Source organism: Poecilia reticulata, chromosome 9 (assembly GCF_904066995.2).
Source record: "Poecilia reticulata chromosome 9, P_reticulata-male-v2, whole genome shotgun sequence".
NCBI lineage: Eukaryota > Metazoa > Chordata > Actinopteri > Cyprinodontiformes > Poeciliidae > Poecilia > Poecilia reticulata.
This window is the reverse complement of record NC_088838.1, coordinates 32,459,422-32,480,148: the sequence shown is the minus strand read 5'-3', so window position 1 is coordinate 32,480,148 and position 20,727 is coordinate 32,459,422. Positions and strand designations below refer to the sequence as shown.

The window sequence follows — 20,727 nt, the reverse complement described above, 5'->3', positions numbered from 1 at the left end:
GCTGAACAGAAACAAAACTGAAGTTATTATCTTTGAACCTAAAGATGAGCGAACCAGAATCAATGCACAGCTTCAGTTATTACAACTGAAAACCAGCGATCAGAACGAAACCTGGGAGTAGTGATGACCTCTGACCTGAACCTTCAGAGCCACATTAAGACAGTCACAAAGTCGGCCTTCTATCACCTGAAGAACATCTCCAGGATTAGAGGACTGATGTCTCAGCACGATCTAGAGAAACTCATCCATGTGTTTATCTTTAGCCGCATTGATTACTGCAACAGCGTCTTCACAGGTCTGACTAATAAATCAATCAAACAGCTGCAGCTGATCCAGAAGCTGCTGCAGCTGATCCAGAAGCTGCTGCAGCTGATCCAGAAGCTGCTGCAGCTGATCCAGAAGCTGCTGCAGCTGATCCAGAAGCTGCTGCAGCTGATCCAGAAGCTGCTGCAGCTGATCCAGAAGCTGCTGCAGCTGATCCAGAAGCTGCTGCAGCTGATCCAGAAGCTGCTGCAGCTGATCCAGAAGCTGCTGCTGCTGTTCTGACTAAAACCAGGAAGATAGAGACATAACACCAGGTTTAAAGTCCCTCCTCTGGCTCCCTGTAGCTCAGAAAATAGACTTTAAAATACTGATGTTAGTTTATAAATCACTGAACGGTTTGGCACCACAATACATTAAAGATCTGTTATTGTTGTACCAACCGTCTAGACCCCTCAGATCTTCTGGTTCTGGTTCTGCTCTGCATCCAGAACCAGAACCAAACGAGGAGAAGCAACATTCAGCTTCTATGCACCACAAATCTGGAACAAACTTCCAGAAAACTGTAAAACATCTGAAACACTGGGTGCCTTTAAATCTCAACTTAAAACCCACCTGGTTAGAGTTGCTTATGGCTAAATTAGGGTTAGAGTGCCGGTTTTTATGTCTTCCATGTTTTTATGTCTTTAATGTTTTTAATTTCTTTTTATTTCTTTTCGACGTTTTAATGAATGTTTTTTTTTAACCTCTTTCTCACTGTTTTTATTTTAATTATGTAAAGCACTTTGAAACGCCTTGCTGCTGAAAGGTGCTATACAAATAAAATTTGATTGATTGATTGATTGATTGATTGATTGATTGATTGATTGATTGATTGATTGATTGATTGATTGATTGATTGATTGATTGATTGATTGATTGATTGATTGATTGATTGATTGATTGATTGATTGATGATGCCACCAGTTCATTTCCACCAGGTTTTAATGGTTCGCTTTAAAGCATCTGAATCTTCTTTTGGAAGATCGTAACGTTTTTTTTAATTTTAAATAAATTCTGATACATTTTACAACAAAAGCACCCAAAGTGAGTCACTTCTTCTGCAGGTCTGCTTCAGGAACATCAAGACCCAGGAAGGTTCAGGTGCTTCCTGGGTTCATCCGATCAAATGCAGCGAATTATTCATGAGGCGCAGACAGACGAAAGCCTCATGGGTTCTTCTGCTCCTCCGTCTTTTGCTGCTGCTGTCACAACATTTATGGTAAAAAGTTGTTTAAGTGATCTTGCTGTGAGATTGTGAAGTCGGTGATGACGCTGAGAGAGAAAAATGTTTTCTGCGTTTCCCTGCTGATGGTGAGTTTGTAGCTGAGCTGAAGGTTCTGGGGATGAATCCTGTCGCTATAAATCATCTAATCGCACAGTAAATTCAAAAACCTCAACAGTTTCCATTTGCATGATTAATTGTTTTTCTCTTTTCTCTATAAACTGGATCATAAAGATCTTCAGTCTGTTACTTTGGACTCAACTATTTTTAAGGACATTTTGTTCACAGACTCCATATTTCATTTTATTAGTTGTTTCTGTTGTTTTATTTATTTGGGATATTTAAAATGTCTTCCAGTTCCAGAGTTAAATGTTCATTAAAATGTAAAGTTTATTCAGAATGTGTTCTTGCATTATTATGCTATTATTACCGTTATATTATTTAAAATGGTATAAATTATCGTTTAACACAATAACTTTAAAAACTGTCTCTGTACCAACTGGCCAACTAGCAGCTGCGACTTCACTTCCATGCAGCTCTGAATTTATTACAGTGTTACAGAAAATGGATCAGAACCTGCATGTTTAAGAAATCTCCAATTTAGATGATATTTTCACGTTTTTTTTTTATTACATCACAGTATTTGCTGCAGAACTGCTAACTCAGGTCGTCCAGATAATCAAATCTGCCATTTTTATTTCTAATCCAAGTTCAGGATGCCGAAGCTACGAAGTTGAAATGTTTGGTTCTTTAAGGCGTTTTCCTGGGGAAACGTATAAAACTTACATCAATATTAAGGAATTATTGACTTAAAACAATGGAAAGTGACTTGTAAGCAGTTTTGTCTAATTTCAAGTGTACCAAGTTATTTGCACTACAAACTAGATAAAAGTACTTGAGATGTTTTAGTTTTTGCAGTGTACAAATACAGATTCTAAAACATTTTATTTAAATTTGATATCATCAAACTTCTGACATTTAGGTGGTTTTGTTTGTTTTCCTTTTATTTGTTTTATTCATACCTAACACAGAATTTGGATAAAGTTTGTAGATGTCCAGTAACATTATAAACATTATAATTTAACAGCAAATCAAAACAAAATCTGTTGAGGTAGAGTTGAGGAATCTGCAATGCAAGAGGGAACTGAAGTTTTAATCGATACCGATTTGGTATCAATATTATCAATATTTTGTGTCGATGTGCGCCGCTCCAGTCCAAACAGCCACAGATTCCTGCTTCAGGTCTTCACTGAACACGACTTGGCAAATTATTATAAAACTGATCATTTCAATCAGTTTCCAGGGGAAATTAATAAGCTAATATCAGCTTTGATAAGTATAGATTCACCTGCCTGCACCTGTCAACCTGACCTGCCTGCTGTGAGTCGCCACGGCAACATCTGACACGTTTTTTTTTTGTGTCGTCTTAAAAAGAGTGAGAATGCCCAGCAGCCCCTGCAGACAACCAGCATAAAGCCTGCGAACCGTCGCCGCCGCTGCCACAGAGGATCATGGGAGATGTGTGACTTCAGCAAACAGCTGTCGGGTAAAATTAGCAAACTGCGTGAAAATCCTTGGTGTTTGCACTGAAGACGTTTTCCTCCATCACATCTCCGAAGTTCAGCTCCCTGCAGGGATTCGGTTCGCTTTGATCACCGCAGACTGTGAAGGACGCGTCAGCGCCGCCATGTTTACGCTGAGCGTTTGGTCTTTGCTCCACAACAGCTGCAGGTTTACATCAGCAGGAGGAGTAAAATAATCCTCAACGCGGAAATATTTAAGCTTTTGTTTACGTGTGTTATTCCAGTAGAAATATATACAACAGTGTTTTGGGGCTAAAAAAAAGGAGACAATTTCTGCAAAAAAAAAAAAAACCTCAGAAATATTTGAGTTTAAGAAATTGAAAATTTGTCAGAAAAACACTCAAATGTTTGGCGTAAACTCAGAGATTTTCTAGTAAAAACCATGGACATTTTGTCTCATCTATAAAGATTTATCAATTTATTACACACCATTATTACAGTGCATAATAAACGTCTACACTTTGGCACCTTGTACAGAAGAAAAAAGTAAAAATGCTTAAATGTTTATACGTTGATCACACCAGAAGGATCATTTAAACACCAGAGAAAAGGTCAGAAAAAAACAGCAAATAAAACTAAATAAAACAAAAAAAACAGCCACATAAACCAAAAGGTCAACCATTTTTCCCACGCCCCCGTTTTTCCCCAAATGTTTCACTTTTTCTGCATTTGCAGAAACATTTTCTGTAAATTTGCAGAAAATTTACAGAAATTTTTCTGCAACATTTAATTAAACATTAATTAAATGTTTAATTAAATTAAACATTTAATTAATGTTTAATTTAATTAATGTTTAATTTAATTAAACATTAATTAAATGTTTAATTAAATTAAACATTTAATTAATGTTTAATTTAATTAATGTTTAATTTAATTAAACATTAATTTAATGTTTACTTTAATTTAACGTTAAATTTAATTTAACATTAAATTTCTGAGTTTGTGTTTCAAAAATTAAAAAAATGTACAATTAACATGTAATTATTACCAAAATCACTGGTGTTTCTGGTCCTCCTGCACTGCAAAATCTCAAAATTTACCAAGTATTTCTCGTCTAATCAAGTGCAAATATTTTACTGCACTTAAAATAAGACAAAACTAACTTATAAGTAACTTTTCAGCAAGATATAGGAGCTTGCTTTAAATAAATAATTCCTTAATATTAATGAAAGAGTTCTAGTTTTAAGGCAGATTATTTTACTTATAACATGAGAAAATGTCTTGTTGCCCGCAGAAGTTAGTTTTTTGTTATTTTAAGTGTATTAAGATATTTGCACTAGAAACTAGACTGAAAATACTTGATTTTGTGTTTTTGCAGTGTAATAATTTCCACATCAAACGTATTATTTCTAATTTAAATCACTTAATCATACATTTTGTTTCCAGGTCAGTATAAATATGAAAAAAATCTTTATTCCTTACCGCATTACGTCAAACCTCTGACATGTGAAAAGTATCGTTATACACACATTCTCCTGGTTACGGATTAATGCGGCGAAGATTAAAATTTGACATGTTTGTAGTAAAAGCAGCGGATGAATCTGAGAAACGTCACATGCAGAGTCCAGAGGTTAATTAAAACGTCATTCCAGCTTAACGGCTGCTGGACGGAGAATCAGAGACCAAATATGGAATGAATATGATGAAAACATCAGGTCAGATGAGGCGTTTTAGCCCTTTGACTCTGAATGAAACCTGTAAATATTTTCCTCTTTGAAATGCAGAATCCTGCAAGTTATTTTAGTAAAAAAGAATAAAACGCTCGTTTCCGTTACTTCCTGTCCTTGTTCTGGATTTGGCCTCATTCAGTATTTTCTAACAGAGTTGGGTTGCAACTCAAGTAGCTTTTTTGGAAAATGTACTTTTAAGAGTATTTTTACTTCGCTGTACTTTTTTGTTTTACTTGAGTAATTTCATTATAAAGTATTTCTACTCTTATTTGAGTAAAATTTCTGGATTTTCTTCCCTCTGAATGAAAAACAAAAATCCACCTGCAGTTTTTATTAAAGTTTTTTTTTTACTGAAAGAAGAGACTTATTTTCCCTGTTTTTATTTTTTATAAATTATTGTCATTTTTGTTCTTAAAATACCAAAATTTCCATTTAACTTTATGATCCGTCTGATGATGTAACTTGTAAATATTAAATGATTGATAATCTGATCAGTACTTGACCAGACGTTTTTTACCAAATACTTTTTTACTCTTACTTGAGTATAATTTTGGGTAAGCTACATAAAATCTGCCTGCTACTTTCCTAAACATGTTAAGTTTTACTTGCTTGTTTAAATTTATAGCTGTCACACCTGAGTGAAGCTCTTCTTCAAATCAGACAAAATGGGTGTCAATCAACTCAGCTACGTTTCTGCTACGTTTGTGCAGCAACATTTTTTGTTTGTGCTGCTTTGGCTTTGAAGATATTAATGAAAGTGTAAAGGTCAAAAGGTCAACCAGCCCCCCCCCCCCCCCCTCCCGACTTTTATGAAATCAAACAAAATTGGTGTCAAACGTTTGTGCTACGTTTGTGCAGCAAAAATTTTCGTTTGTGCTGCTATCATTTTAAAGATATAAATAAAGTTGGATTTCATAAAAGTTGAGGGGCTGGTTGACCTTTTGACCTTTAAACTTTCATTAATATCTTCAAAGCCAAAGCAGCACAAACAAAAAATTTTGCTGCACAAACCAGCACAAACGCAGCCGAGTTGATTGACACCCATTTTGTCTGGTGTGAAGAAGGTGGGGGGGGGGGTTGACCTTGGATGACCTCTAGAAACATTTCTTTATATCTTTAAAATGATAGCGGCACAAACGAACATTTTTGCTGCACAAACCAGCACAAACGCAGCCGAGTTGATTGACACCCATTTTGTCTGGTGTGAAGAAGGTGGGGGAGGAGGGGGGGTTGACCTTATATGACCTCTAGAAACATTTCTTCATATCTTTAAAATGATAGCGGCACAAACTAAAATTTTCGCTGCACAAACGTAGCACAAACGTTTGACACCAATTTTGTCTGATTTGAAGAAGGTGGGGGAGCAACTTCACTCAGGTACTCAACCAACCTAATCGATGGTAGAAACTGATGTTAGCCACTCTGCAGCCCATCCCAGGCTCTGCGTCACACTCTGCTCACCTGTAATGATGTTGTCAAGAAGAGTGGTGGGCATGCAGAAAATCCCCACCAGCAGGTCGCTCACAGCGAGGTTCAGGATGAACAGATTCGTCACAGTCCGCATGTTTCTGCTCCTCAGCACGATGAAGCACACCACTCCGTTTCCCACCATGCACACCAGAAAGATCAGCAGGTAGGACACGATGAAGATGGCGGCGGTGGACGGCTGGTGCAGGTAGTATCCAACATACGTGATGTTCCTCCTGGGAGTGACGAACTCCACCGTGGAGTTATAAAACGTCCAGTTGTCGTACAGTTGAGTGGAGTTGCTCTCTAGTCCTTCGTTCATTTTAAACCTGAAAAAAAATTAGACAATTTTTAGTCAGTTTCTGTTCAAGGTGAGTTTTTATGCTTCCCTAAACTGGAACATTTTACGCACAAAATCATTCTCAATGGTGAGCTTTTGGTCACGGCTGAACAGTGGTGCAGTTGGTAGAGCTGTTGTCTTGCAGCAAGAAGGTTCTGGGTTCGATTCCCGGTCTTTCTGCATGGAGTCTCCATGTTCTCCCTGTGCATGGTGGGTTTTCTCCAGGTACTCCGGTTTCCTCCCACAGTCCAAACACATGACTGTCAGGTTAATTGGTCTCTCCAAATTGCCCCTAAGTGAGTGTGTGTGTGCATGGTTGTGTGTCCTGTGTTGCCCTGCGACAGACTGGTGACCTGTCCAGGTGACCCCGCCTCTCGCCCGGTACGCCAGCTGGAGAGGCACCAGCACCTCCCGACCCCACTGAGGGACAAGGGTGTAAGAAAATGGATGGATGGATGGATGGAGATTTTGGTCTGCTCACTTCTGGTGCTCCTTTCAGAATGAGACCTTTGAGGGCACGTGTGTCAAACTCAGGGTCCGGGGGCCAAATCTGGCCCGCTGTAGCTTTTTATGTGGCCCTCTAGACTCCAAATTACATGGATAATAATGCAAGAACACGTTATCAAAGATCAATAAACTTTAAATTCTAATGGACATTTAAGACTGGAACTGGAAGACATTTTAAATATTCACGATAAATAAAACGACAAATAAAATGAAATATTAAGTCTTCAAAAAATGGAGCTAGTTGAGACTTTAGCTATCCAGCTCTTATAAATTTGTCTTATGATTAATTGATTTATTGCTTATTGATTCAGGCCTACTCACATGTGGAAATGACAGATCCCCGGTGATACAACCTTAATACTTTGAAAAGCAGAAGTAGAGCCTCCTGCACAACCAACAAAAATACAGCAAGGGGTTTCTGGATGCTAAGTCAACAACTAATCATTTGTCTTTTCCAGCAGCCATTGTACAGCAGTAAAACCAGATCACCAAACAAGCTGAAGCTGTGATTGCTAAGTAACTTCCAGACACCAAGAATCATAAAGCTATTGAACAGTTGGGTGTTTTATACTTATTTTTGTTGTTGTTAGGAGCAGCTGAGACCCAAATGGAAGTACAAAGACCTGCAAAATACCCTTTATAGAAAGGGAACACACCAAATGTAATTTCAAACTGAGCAGAGCGATTCGTTTTAATTTTGTTGTAGCAGCAGCTGCTTGTTTTTCACTTAGAATTTGCTTTGCTGTCAATAAACTAGAAAGATTTGTTGCGATTCTCTCCCAGTTTGACCAGCAGAACAGGGAATCAAATGGAAGCATCAGATCGGATGTCAAATAAACCCTCAGCTACACTAACACCATGCATTTCATCTGAAGTCAAACCGTCGACGCAGTCATGTAGTTTGTTTTCGCGCAGCTTTCACACAGCGGTGCAGACAGTAACGTGTTTCTGCAGGCGGCCTCCTCAGTGAACAGTGGAGTTGGTAACTCCGTTTGACTAATTATCATTACAGATGTTTAGTGAAGAACTGTACAAATGCACATAATCCCTCACTGCGTCAGATAAACTTTCCTCAAAAGTATTCATGGTTTCCTTCAGCTGCAGAGTTGTTGGTTGTCCAGAGTTCTGCACCAGACATTTGAATAGAAAATTGAGTGGAAGGAAGACGTGGTGTAGGAAAAGACTCACCAGTTATTGCCAAGCAGTGAAAATACCTTAGCACACTTGAAGAAAAAATAACTTACAAATGAATTTTCAGCAAAATATTTAACATTAATTCTTTATTATTTACGGAAAACTACAAGTTCCATGCACTTTGTGTTTTGAGAAAAATGTCTTGTAAGCGAACTAACCTGCCAGTGGAACTAGCATTTCTTTGCTCAATATTAAGGAATCACTGACTTAAAGAAAACTCCTATATCCTTTTGAAAAGTTAACTTGTAAGTACAGTTTTTTCAACTTTACTAAGATATTTAAGCAAGAAACTGATCAAAATTACTTGGTAAGATTTTGTGTTTTTGCAGTGTAAGGAGGTGGCCATTTTATTTTCCTTTGGCACCAAAAGCTGCTTCAACCAGAAACCTCCTCTGACCTTTAACCCCATAGGAAAGCTATGAACTGTTGTCAAGAGGAAGACGAGCGACACCAGATATATTAATCTGTCTGTACTAGCGTGTGTGTGTGTGTGTGTGTGCGTGTGTGTGTGCGTGTTTTCAAATCAGAGCAGATTTCTGATCCCAGCCTTCTGCCACTGAAACGGATGAGTTACATAAATGGATTACCAGCTGGAGAAAACATTTAAAGATGGACCCAGCTCTGATGTTTGACACGTTTCTCCTCTCATTGTTGGATGTTCTACATTTTACCAAGCAACGTGGACCAAGCAGACACAAGGAAATGACTTTTCTCCGTCATTTCGGCACCAGAAACGTAGAAACAACAAAACTGTTCTCCTTTATACAAGCAGCCATCAAAACAACTCATTCTCCTGTTAGCTTAAGCAGCTGTAAGCCTCAGATTTAGTTTTTAATGTGTGTTAATTGGTATTATCCGATTACAGATCCAACATTTTCTTTTTGGGGAAAATCAGCTTCATATTTCACTGCATGTTGCTTTTAACTGGTTTGGTTTCATCAAAGCTTTTATCTTCACTCTCTCAGCTTCGGCGTGTTTTATTTATTTTGGGGAATATCAGTCGTATATTAGCGCAACATTAAGACTGAACTGGTTCAGTTCTGTCCAACAGGCTCTGGAGTTACGACACCTAGTGGCTGCCTGTTGAAACAGCAACAAAAATATTGCTTTTCTTCTTTTCTTGTGTTTTTCTTCTGCAGCCTGTTTGCATTAATCTATATTCTTTATGAACAATAATAATGACATTTTTACAGCTCCAGACACACTTATTGGTCCCACTGGTAGAAGGTATTCGGAAAAATCCATTTTTATTGTAGCAGTATGATCTCACACTGTAAAATGTTGAAATATCCATCCATCTTTCACTTGAGCAGATTTATGCTGCAGGAAATAAATGCAACATTAAGACATTATTTTATTTTTTTACAAAAACCTCATTAGTGCCCTTATAGATCCCTGTAAAGAGGAATTAAATGTTTCTTTCATTTAGTCTTCACGTCTTAAAGCTGATTTCAAATTTCTAAGAACTTTTAATTAGTTAATTCTTAAATTTCTGTTTATATATTCTTAAATTGTTAATATATTTTTCTTAGTCACTAGCTGTGTTTCAAATGAGTGCAAAACTTCGTCAATATTTTTGCTAATGTTGAAAAAACACTATTTTGCAATTACGGTGTTTCCATTACAAGAAACACAATTAAAATCACACATGAATAAGTTTATGTAATAAATTGTTTAAACAAAAATAAAGTATCACATCCTCCAACCACGTCCTGTTGTCTTCTTTGTGGTTTCCACCAGTGGCAACATCTGCTTGTTGATTATGTGACTCTTGTGATGTAAAAAATGTGTTTATTTTGCAGTTTTGTGAAATAAACTAATTTCAATGCAACCAAAAAATAAATAAAAATAAAACTCATCTTGGCACAAAATTGTTTTTTTATCAAAAAACAAGATTTTTCTTTTTAATTGCCATGTTTCCATTAAGCAAATTTATTTTTCAAATGTCACTTTGTACAATTATATATTATATGGAAACGCAGCTACTGGCTGTTAGGTTGGGTAAAAGGTCAACCTGAGTCAGATCCAAAGTTCACCATCATCTGCAGATCCCATCAACATGTGGAGTTTAATAAACTCAACTTGAATTGTAACTGGAATCACAGGCTTTGGTCCGACGAGACTAATGTCGTTTTCACATCTCATAGTCTGGTAGACTTGGTTTGATGAGGAACCAAAATTACAACATTTGTTACATTTTCAGCTGCTGCGGTTCGTTTTCACACTGCTCTGTGTCAAACAAACCGAAAAAAGCAAAACCTCTTCCCCTCCTCACCTGTGGGGGCGCTGCACCAAGAACCAGAGAAGGAAACAAAACAGAAACATTCAAAGAAGACACTGAGTATAATTTCTTTCTTCACAAAATGTAAACAAAAATGGATGTTAGCATTTGTAGGATTTCTCTTTTGACTTTGGTAAAAAAAAACAAAAAAAAAAACGAGCCATTTCTCCCGCTAGCACGAGGCTAACACGTTTGTTTTGGTTGTATTCACCCAGAGTGCCCTATGCTGTAGTCCACTTCTTGCTTTTGGAGCGGTCTCTGGTCCACTTTGTGTTCACATATGCATTCAAACCGCACCATAGTTCCCTTTAACCAAACAGACCAGAGTTTGGGTTTTAGTTCACATCTGAGCTCGATTTCATGTTCACACCTCCACAAACGAACCAGACTTTTTAGACAAATGAACTGGATGGAGTTTAATTAAAGCGGATAAAATAGGGGTGTGCGAATGCAGCATAAGATCAAAATTTCTGGCAACAGAGTCAGCCTAATACCCGTAGGCACAGTAAAGGACTGGTCATGCTGTGGGCCTGTTTCTCTTCTAACTGCCCTGGGGAACTTGTTAAACTATCTGGGGATAAGTTGGAGGGCTCTTCTCATGCTGGAAATCCTAATTAAAGTCAGGAATTACACCCAAAACCCCTAAGTAAGTTGAGCAGGAAGTGCTGTGGCTGTGGAAGTGAGAGAGAAAGATTTTCCTGATAAGAACCTGAAATAAAATGGATCTTATTCCTTCATCTTTTCTCTCTGTTGCACTAAAACCTCTCAAACTGATCTATAACCAGATAGTTCCTTTTTTATCTTACTTGAATTATGCTACATTTAGTTAAAAGATTATTTTAATGATAAACGTTGCACCGATATAAATTCCCTTTTGGCGACACAGTTCTGTTTAAAACATTATTAATGCCGACTTTTTATGACTAGAAAACCATCATGCTAGTCAGAGCTGCTAAGATCAAGGTAATAAAATTCATTTATTTCTTCACAGCTCAGTATTCTAAAACACGGCTGGGAGCTGAAATCATTTTTGTTCACTTTCTGTCTGAGTTTAACTGTAAATCTGAGCACCAGACGTCCATTTTACTTCTTTTCTAAAATCTGAAACACAAAATGATTCCAGTTTCTGAACCCGATCATGCAAATAACGGCTGTAGAAAGCAGCTTGTTCGCATGTTGAGACCTTGTGCCGCTGAATCGATAAGATCACTTGTTCACAATCAGATCTACCAGCAGCAAGCAGCAGAGGTGAAGTGGAACAGAAAAGGACAGAGAGATAAACTCACAGCATCAGATAAAAACCATCTTTACAGTCATTTCAATTTGCAAAAATTCTTCTTGTTGCTTGATAAATTATCCACACCCAAAAGAAATATGAACAGCTGTCATCAACTGGGATCTCATTGTGAGCTCATTACATCACTGCAGGCTGGTTAACCTGCAGGAAAACCTCACGAAAGCGTCCAGACTCAGGAGTGACCGGAGGTGACCGGGCTTTATGGAGCAGTTTAACAATAATAACATAATCGCACTATCTAATATGAATTTATCCCTTTACAATCACAGGACACCTTAAATATCCTCAAATTAAACAAAATATCAAACTTACCGATTCTGAATTTGGCTGCAATGTTTCATATCTGCTGGATTTTACTGTGAGTTGCTTTGGTTTGTCTAGTAATGAACTCGTTCACTGCCGAGTTCTTCAGTCTCAGTTCTAAGGTTTGATTCACCTCCTCTGAAGGGCGTCCATGATCAGAACCACAGCAAAGAGACATTCTTGGTCAACTTTGATTGAATTATGAGGAAATCATTTAAATGAAAGGGGGAAATGTTACAGTTTGGGGAATTAAACCAACATGAATAGGAGTAGAAACAATTTCAATCAATAAATATGATTTTGCAACAGAACCGAAATGTCTCCCTGTAATTAGGCTGACCCTTCATTAGTTAGGATTCGCCCTGGACTCGGGAGAAAACCGCATGTTGTGTCAATAGCCGCTGCGCTTTTCATGCGCTCTCCTTTTCCCTCCATGGGAACTTTGTTCCTCTAATTGCGCTCCTGTAGCGAAGCGCACCGGGGACCCAGAGGGACCTGAGGGGTCCCGGCGCGCTTCACTGATCCCCGCAGCACAAAGAGGAGTCTGTCACCAAGTAATGACTGCGCACTGAGGCGGGGAAGGGAAATGAGAGCCGCTAATCTACTGACCTGAAACCCTCATTAAGATGCAAAGTAGTACACGCATTTATTTGCGTGATCAGATCTTTGTAAATCATTATTTTTTACTCCTCAGATGACGTCTTACCTGCTTTGAGTCCAGTTAAGTTGACAACCAGAGATGCGCTTTGAGCAGCGATAAAAAAAAGAGTCCAGATTCCTTTAAATCAGACATGGATTGAAGGACCAGCTTCACCGATGAGCTCAGGAACGAAACAGCCGAGCTGCGCTCAGTCCGGCTTCATGTGCGTCGCTGGCACGGGCAGCGCGCAGAGTGAGGGCTGCGCTGCGCCGCGCCGCGCCGCGCCGTCCGTCCGCGGCTGCCGCTGCGCTGACGTCTGCAGCGGAGGGGAGGGATTAGCGGGGAGCTAATGGTTGAATGATATGCCCCTCCTGATCTCTTCCAGCTGCTGCCTCGGAAATGTCAAGAGTCTGATATTAAAAAGTCAAAGCTGACAGTGAGAGGAGGAGGTTCAAAGCTCCCCGTATTTACTCTGAAGCCTCCACTCAAAACGCCTCGTTTTCTCTTAAGATATTAAATCACAAGTGTCCCATTTTACTGGGAGACATTCCTCAGAGTATGTGGTTCTAAAATTATCCATCAGTTTGCAACAACACCACGGGATGGTTTAACAGCAAAATGCTTTAAAATATACTGGAGAACATAATGAAGGACTGTATTGGTAATTCTAAAAATAAGTTTTGCAAATGATTCTTTCTTTGAAGAAACGTCCATGGCAGGTTTTCTCTCCCAGCAGCGCCATTCTGCCGTCTTTTCCACTGAATTTTCCACAAATGATTTTAAGTTACATTCCGCAGAAAAAAATCTGTATTTGCATATTCATGCAAATACATGAATATGTGGGATTCCATTGTACTTAATATTTGTTAAGGTCGACAAATAACAGCAAGCAATAGATACATATATGCATACGTTTTAAATTTTAGGAAAATAAAGTTGTGGCAGACCCTTTGCAATACTAAGACAATGTTAGTGGGACGCTGTTAACCCGGATGTGACGTCATTCCCAGCTCTTAGGCTGAAGTGCCTGAAGTGACCCAATTCAGATTTGTTTTTGACGTAATGCGACCTGCATCCGATCTTTTGATGGCAGTATGAACAGCACAGGGCGGATTCTTTTTTAAATGCGACCCATATCCGATACGTATCCGACTCAAAGGCGACCATAACGTTCAGGTCTCATCCATTCGATCTGAACGTCACTGATTCTCAACAAATCTCACTATTCTGCGTCCTGATACGCGCAAGAGGGAAGAAAAACAACAACTATGACGGACTATATGAGGATTAAGTTGTTAATTTGCTGCTCCGGTTGATAACAACTTCAAATATGTGAGCTAAGCTCCACCGTTAGCCTCCATGTTTACTTCCGCAAACAACAACAACTTCTTCTTCTTGTCAGTTTTATGGCGGTTGGCAACAAACTGTTAGTAGCACTTACTGGTATGGAGTGTGGTTCGTGATGGTTTAAATACTTATCCTCATCTATATATACATATATTCTTCCATAAATTCTATCTAAACATACACTCACATATTCACACATAAAAACACATACATACTTGTGCATAACTTTGTATTTCATGCCTTCTACTTCCGCAAACACTGAGCTCTTCTTCTTCTTCTTTTTATGGCAGTTGGCAGAACACTGAGAACGCTGACGCTATTGCGCCCTCTACTGCGCATGCGGGACACGTTCAGGTCGTTTGCCCGTTTACACTGCAGAACACATACAGGTTGCATTTACTGGCAGAGTGAACGGCCCCGGCAAATAAATCGTTATTGCCATAAAATCAGAATTGGGTCACTTAGGCTGCCTTCACGCTGCGACCTGAAATGACCCAGTTCAGTTCGTTTGGTTTTCTTCTTCCTTAAGGTGACCTCTGTCTGATCTTTTCATGACAGTCTGAACAACAAAGGTCGGATTTTTTTATTTTTTCAAATGTTACCGGCTTGGATATTAGGTGTCTGATCTTTTCAAATGTAACCCGAGTCTGACCAGCCAGGCTGCGTTCAACCGACCTGAACATCAGCGATACTCGACAAACGTCACTATTCTGCATCCTGTTACGCACAAGCGGGAAAATGAAACCACAACCATAATGGATGGAAATGTGGATTAAGTTGTTAATGTGCTGGCTTTGGAATCGTAAGAAACGCTCCACCATTAGCTTCCTCGTTTACTTCCGCAATTGCGCCCTCTACTGCCATGCGGGACACTTTCAGCTCGTTTGCAGTTCACACTGGAGAACTCATAGAATCTCAGATTTGGAAATGTGAACGACTAAATATTACATTTCACAAAAAATCTGAATTGGGTCACTTCAGGCTGCAGTGTGAACGTAACCTTATAACCTTAAACGGAACGCAGCGTTAACTAAAAATGACAAAAGAAGGTAAAAAACATAAATTTTGGTTTAGGCAGGAGGCCAACTGAAACTTCAGGACCTTTCAGTGAGACCGTCACCGTCACCGTTTTGCTAATGGTACAACGTAAATCCCTGCCGTCACAATTTGTATTTGCATTGACCATAAAGTTGTGCAAATTGAAATTACGAAAAGGAAGAATTGCGAAATTGAGTATTTTTGACATCACCGGAATAACTTCATGTTGCTGTTTTAAATCAGACGTTGCATAATTCAAATTCAAAAATACTTTTTTTTACCCCAATGGAAAAGTAAATTATGATTCAGCTATTTTCCAACAAAACTGCTGAGTGAAAGTTTAACAAAAAGAAAATCTCAGTGAAAGTACAGAGCTGCTCCCACATGCTGCCACCCTGAGCAGCGAAATGGCAGAAAGTCGACGCTACAGGAAATATCTGAGTAATTCATGCGCTAATGGTGGCTGAACAGCAACACTTAATCTATAAATCCACATCTATTCCTTTTAACTTTTGAGTTTAAAACTAAATAAACAGCATTTGTTCAAACCCTCTTGAATTTTAGACATTTTTTGGTGGAGCTGATACAAGTTGCATCATTCTGTAACTTCATAATCCAAAATCTGATTAACTGATGTGTTTTGTTGATGCTCAGAAATATTTTCAGCTTATTTAAAATTAAACCATTCTCGGACCAAAGGTACATCTGCCCTCTAGGTACATTTAAAACAAACTTCTGCAGAGTCAAAGTTTCCTGATCACACAAATGCATTACAATCACGAGACGGTGGAATTTCCCCAAAATCTTCTCAAAGGGTCAAATTTAATGAAGGTCAATTATGAAATTACCAAATCTTATCATCAAGTCAGTTGCGAGTGTGAAACAATCCAAAATCAGTTTAACAGAATGGGGCTGATGAAATGATTGTCTTCAAATCAAACTCACTATTTGTGTTTCAAAAGCCGCGGAAAAGATGCTGGTTGTCATGGATTTGCTTAAAAAGCTGCTTCTTCTGTAAAACACACAGATTTATGCAGGAGAGCCTGCCTGGCTCACAGGGGATTCTGGTGCACATTATTAAACACTTTGCAGAACCATTTTAAAAACAGAAGACCGCAGGAAGAAGACAAGATGAACATTCAATACCTAGAAATGCAATTAAAAATATGCAGTTTCAGAGTGAAGGAAATGTTTGATTGATTGGTATGTAATTAAACTTTGCATTGACCTCTGCTGTGTAAGGCGCAGATTTAAAAGCCTGAACGTAATTATCTTCATCTCAATTAGAGAAAAGGTTTTTGACAGGCCTGCTTGTCTCCGGCTGGTCACGAATATATCACATGGCAAACAACCACGAATGCACACAATAAACAAATTCAGTTCAGAAGCACATCCAGGAAGCATGTTCAGTAAAGCAGCAGGATTATGTGTTTCGAGCCACAAGGTGCCGTTTTATAGCACAATCAATTAATTATGCCTCCTTCAGTTCTCATAAAAACACTTTATATATATATATATATATACACAGTGTTACATAGCACAACATAACGTAAAAGAAAATTCTCTGTGCAATTAACACCTTGAAATTGGGTCTCTGTCTCCATCTTCATGAAGTCGCCACATCAATATTCTCCGCTACAAGATCAGCATTATGTATTTTCCAGCCACATGGTAGTTTTATAGCACAATTAAGTAACTGTTTCACCTGCATAGCTTTAGTTGCTTTAGCTGCAGGCATCGAGTGGGAGCAACAAGATGGAGGTGGACGGCTTCATCCATTTAGCATTCTTTTGTTCTCCGTTTTATACAAACAGAAAAATCCATCCACATATTTTCACTGAGTTAAAAGATTCTTCGACATTCATCACAAAAGCTTGATGCGGTTGCTGTAGGGAAATTTTATTAACCGATATAATCTGAAAGCATTTTTTTTCACATTTGTGTTTACAGTTGCCGTTTTTTCTCTGATTATGCAAAATTATTGAATCATTAAATGTGACTTTTTATGCTTCCTTGAACAGGTTTGGCTAGGTTTGTTGGCTAAACAAAACATGTTCATTACATTTTTTGCACAAAATCATCCTTAGATAATCAGTTTTCCAGTATTTTGATCTCCTTTCATAATGATCTGTTTGAGGACGTCTCGTCACTTTAAATCCAAATAAACTGCTGATGGCCACGCCCCCAACTCAATGTTTATACTCGGACATTAAAGTGGCTGCTAACAGATATGCAATTCTACAAATATATATCTTTGAAAAGCAGAAGTAGGGGCTTGTGCACAAGTAGCAAGAATGCAGCAAGTGGTTTACAAACAAAACGCTTGTCTTTTCCAGCAGCCATTGTACAGCACACAACCAGCTGAAGAAACATGCTGGAGCTCAGCTTGTGTTGCTAAGTAACTTGTGGAACTCCACTGGGGTTGCTAGGCAACAGGCTGGGCTTCGTTGGGGTTGCCTGCTGACTTGTGACATTACATTCAGAAGGCTTTTGAAACGGCTCAATTCCCAGACACCAAAATCATGAACTTACTGCCAAAAAAACATCCAGGTGTTTTTTAAATGGCTTCGTCTGTTTTTAGAAGCAGCTGAGACCCAGATGGAAGGACAAAAACATGCAAAATGACCAATCTATCCACCTTAAATTGTACTTCTAGAGCACCAAACAATTACCTTTGGTAGAACAAAATTTATTTTAGTTACTCCAATCTTTCAACAACAACAAAATAAACTACACTGCATTAGTTGTATGGAAGGAAAACAATGAGTCTTAATCCCCGGATTACGCCCCTCCCTGCAGTGGTTGACATCAAACTACATCTGTGTAAAGAAGATTAGACAGCTGCTGTAATGTTTATATTTTTAAAATGTATAAACAGTCTGCAGGTTAACTTTTGACACAGAGAACTGGATTTCTAATCATATTCAACATGATCTTTTTCTATCATGTTAGCTGCTTTTGAGTCAAACAATATTATTTCTGTTATTTCTGTTCGTCCAGCTCCAGTAGTAATTAAGGTTCCCATAGTGAGGAGACACAGGTTGGCTTTTCAGATGGCAGATTTCCTGAAATGCTGTCAGGAAGAAAAGTCTTTTGGTTCAGTGTGTTTTATTTGCATAGAGGCTGCAGCTGGAGAGAGCGTCTGTTTGGAGACCGTCACCAAAAATCTTCTAAGCCACCACAATTTTTGGTTTTATTTGCCATGTCAGGTGAAGAACCTACTAATGCAGGGCATGTTTAAGAAGAGCGAGTCATAAGTTGTGTGATAAAAACTGGAGACGGAACCAGTGGCAGCATTTCTGAAGGTTTCTGAAAGCCTCCTTACAGCCAGGGGCTTTTGGATAAACATTCAATGAGCTTCTCACATAAATTAAATTAAATTTGACAAACTTTTATTCTCCAGCAGCTGAATGTTTAAAAAAACCTGTATTCATGGGAAACTCAAAAGCTGCTTCAAAAGGGTTTAAGATGCTAATGTTGGTTAAGGTTTTTGTTTTAAATATCTGAAATATTGCCAAACTGGTGGCGTAACTTTTTTTTTATTCTATATTTCTAAGCAGTTATGAGGCAAAGTGAAGAAACTTGGCAAGTTACTCAACAGGTCGTTGCTAGGTAACCAAAGAGTGAGTGAGTTGCTAGGTAACCAAAGAGTGAGTGAGTTGATGCTACCAACCTTGCTTAGCTAGCTGGTTGGTGGCGGCTGAAGTCTTCCCTCTGCCTACATCCCCCAGAATGCTGTGCGGTTCTGAATAAGAGTCCATTGAATATTCTTTCAGATATATTATCTATTGATATTGATCACATGTCTAACATGATATTTATTTTTATTGATTAGTAGTCCAGCCCTACCCAATAATTATCGATATCGACTGACATGAAACACTGATATCATGATACATTTTTCAGTCATATTGTCCAATGTTGCGAATCAAAATTTGCTTTAATAGGCTTACGTCATTGAATTTTTTTTTTAGTTAATTATTAATGACATTTTTAATAAAGTTAAAATTCTTCAGTTGAATCAGGAATAAATTCCAGTGTCTCTGCAATCAGATGTTATGTAGCATGAAAAAAATGATAAAATGCGAGTGAACAATGTGAAATAATTTGCATAAATATGGACATTTTGCTGTCCAGGTCAAACTGACGTTAAAATGTTGGAGGCCTTTGGGTTTATTTTGGAAACAGGGGGAATAAATATTGTGTGTGAATGTTTTGTTGGCAGGAGGAGGCCTAGAAAAGCCTCACAAAGCCAATTCCCCGAACTGCAAATAGTGCTGTGCTTTACAAAACTTCGATCATCTCTGGTTGAGTGAATTACTAAATCTTTCCACGGTCTGCTTCGTTTGAAAAGGCACACACTCGTACTTCAGGCTGGCAAAACAAAATGCTTCGCCTCTTTTTTCCTTTTCAGTACAGAAGCAGCTTTTCATGAGGTTCTTAATAAATATACCTGAATGTGTGTGTGTGTGTGTGTGTGTGTGTGTGTGTGTGTGTGTGTGTGTGTGTGTGCTTGTTATCGTGGCTCTTATTTGGAGAACTCAGTTGCAGATATTTAGGATAATGTCATTGTGTTACAAGTTTCTAGGTCTTTCTATTCTTGACGCCCGTTTTGGAGGAGCAAAATAAGATGAACAAGAATATAGAAAAGTCACACAGGCTCCTGCTGCATCGCCTAAATATACCTAAATATAACTTTACACACATGACAGATGTTACAAACAGCTGGGAGGGTTAATGCTACCTAAACTGAGTGCCTGTTGTTCAATCCGAGTTTGCAGCAGCTCATTAACCTGTGAATCCATCAGGAAAGCTTCTCTAATAACTGAATGACAGAATAAAGGTCAGAAATGTGTTTGCGTGGAACAAAGCATGAATGTCAAATTAAATCTGCCGTTTTACTTTTGAACCCTCATTTTTCCAGAGCGGACTGGTTATACAATGGACAGTACATGTGCATTGACTTTTAAAAATAATTGGGTGCGCAGTGTTTTAATTTACGGTGAATTTCTTCTCGTTTCCAGAAGGCCATATTATACACACTAGTTTAAATATTCAGATACATTCACCTGCAGCTTTAATGCGCTTCTAAAGAATGCATTTGAACTTGTCCTTTCAAAGGTTAAAGGTCATTATAATTGGTTGAATCTGTAATCACGTGTGGCAGCAAATGTTGTTGGCTGGACTGAGCTCACAGTTGCTGCTGCCGCTAGTCTGGAGGAGCAGCATGGGAGGCGCAGGGGAATAAACTGAAACACGGTTTTTGATAAACGTTTTGCGCTGGGATCAAGTTGTTTTTCAGCTGTATTGAAATTAGTCTATTTTGTAAAAACTGCAACTAATAACATTGCATCACACGAGTCATGTGGCCAGATTTTACTACTGGCGAAAAAGACAAAGAAGACGACAGGAAGTGGTTGGAGGATGATGGCGCAGCAAGTTTTTTTTATAACAAGGGAAAAATATCTTCTTATAAGTTAAACAATCTTCCAATGGAACAAGAACTTTTTCATCAATATTAAGGAATTATTTACT

The 20,727-nt window shown here is 38.4% G+C and overlaps 1 protein-coding gene across 1 annotated transcript in view; it reads right to left on the bottom strand.

Moving 5' to 3' along the window:
* Nucleotides 1-13,122, bottom strand: part of npffr2a (neuropeptide FF receptor 2a) — a 32,990-nt gene extending 19,868 nt beyond the window's left edge. Inside the window, exons 1-2 of the mRNA XM_008419371.3 lie at nt 12,874-13,122; nt 6,240-6,574 (exon numbers count right to left, since the gene is read on the bottom strand). Coding sequence (XP_008417593.1) covers nt 6,240-6,567 — 328 coding nt within the window. The 5' untranslated portion in view covers nt 6,568-6,574; nt 12,874-13,122. The remainder of the gene's footprint in view (nt 1-6,239; nt 6,575-12,873) is intronic.
* Nucleotides 13,123-20,727: the final 7,605 nt, after the last annotated feature.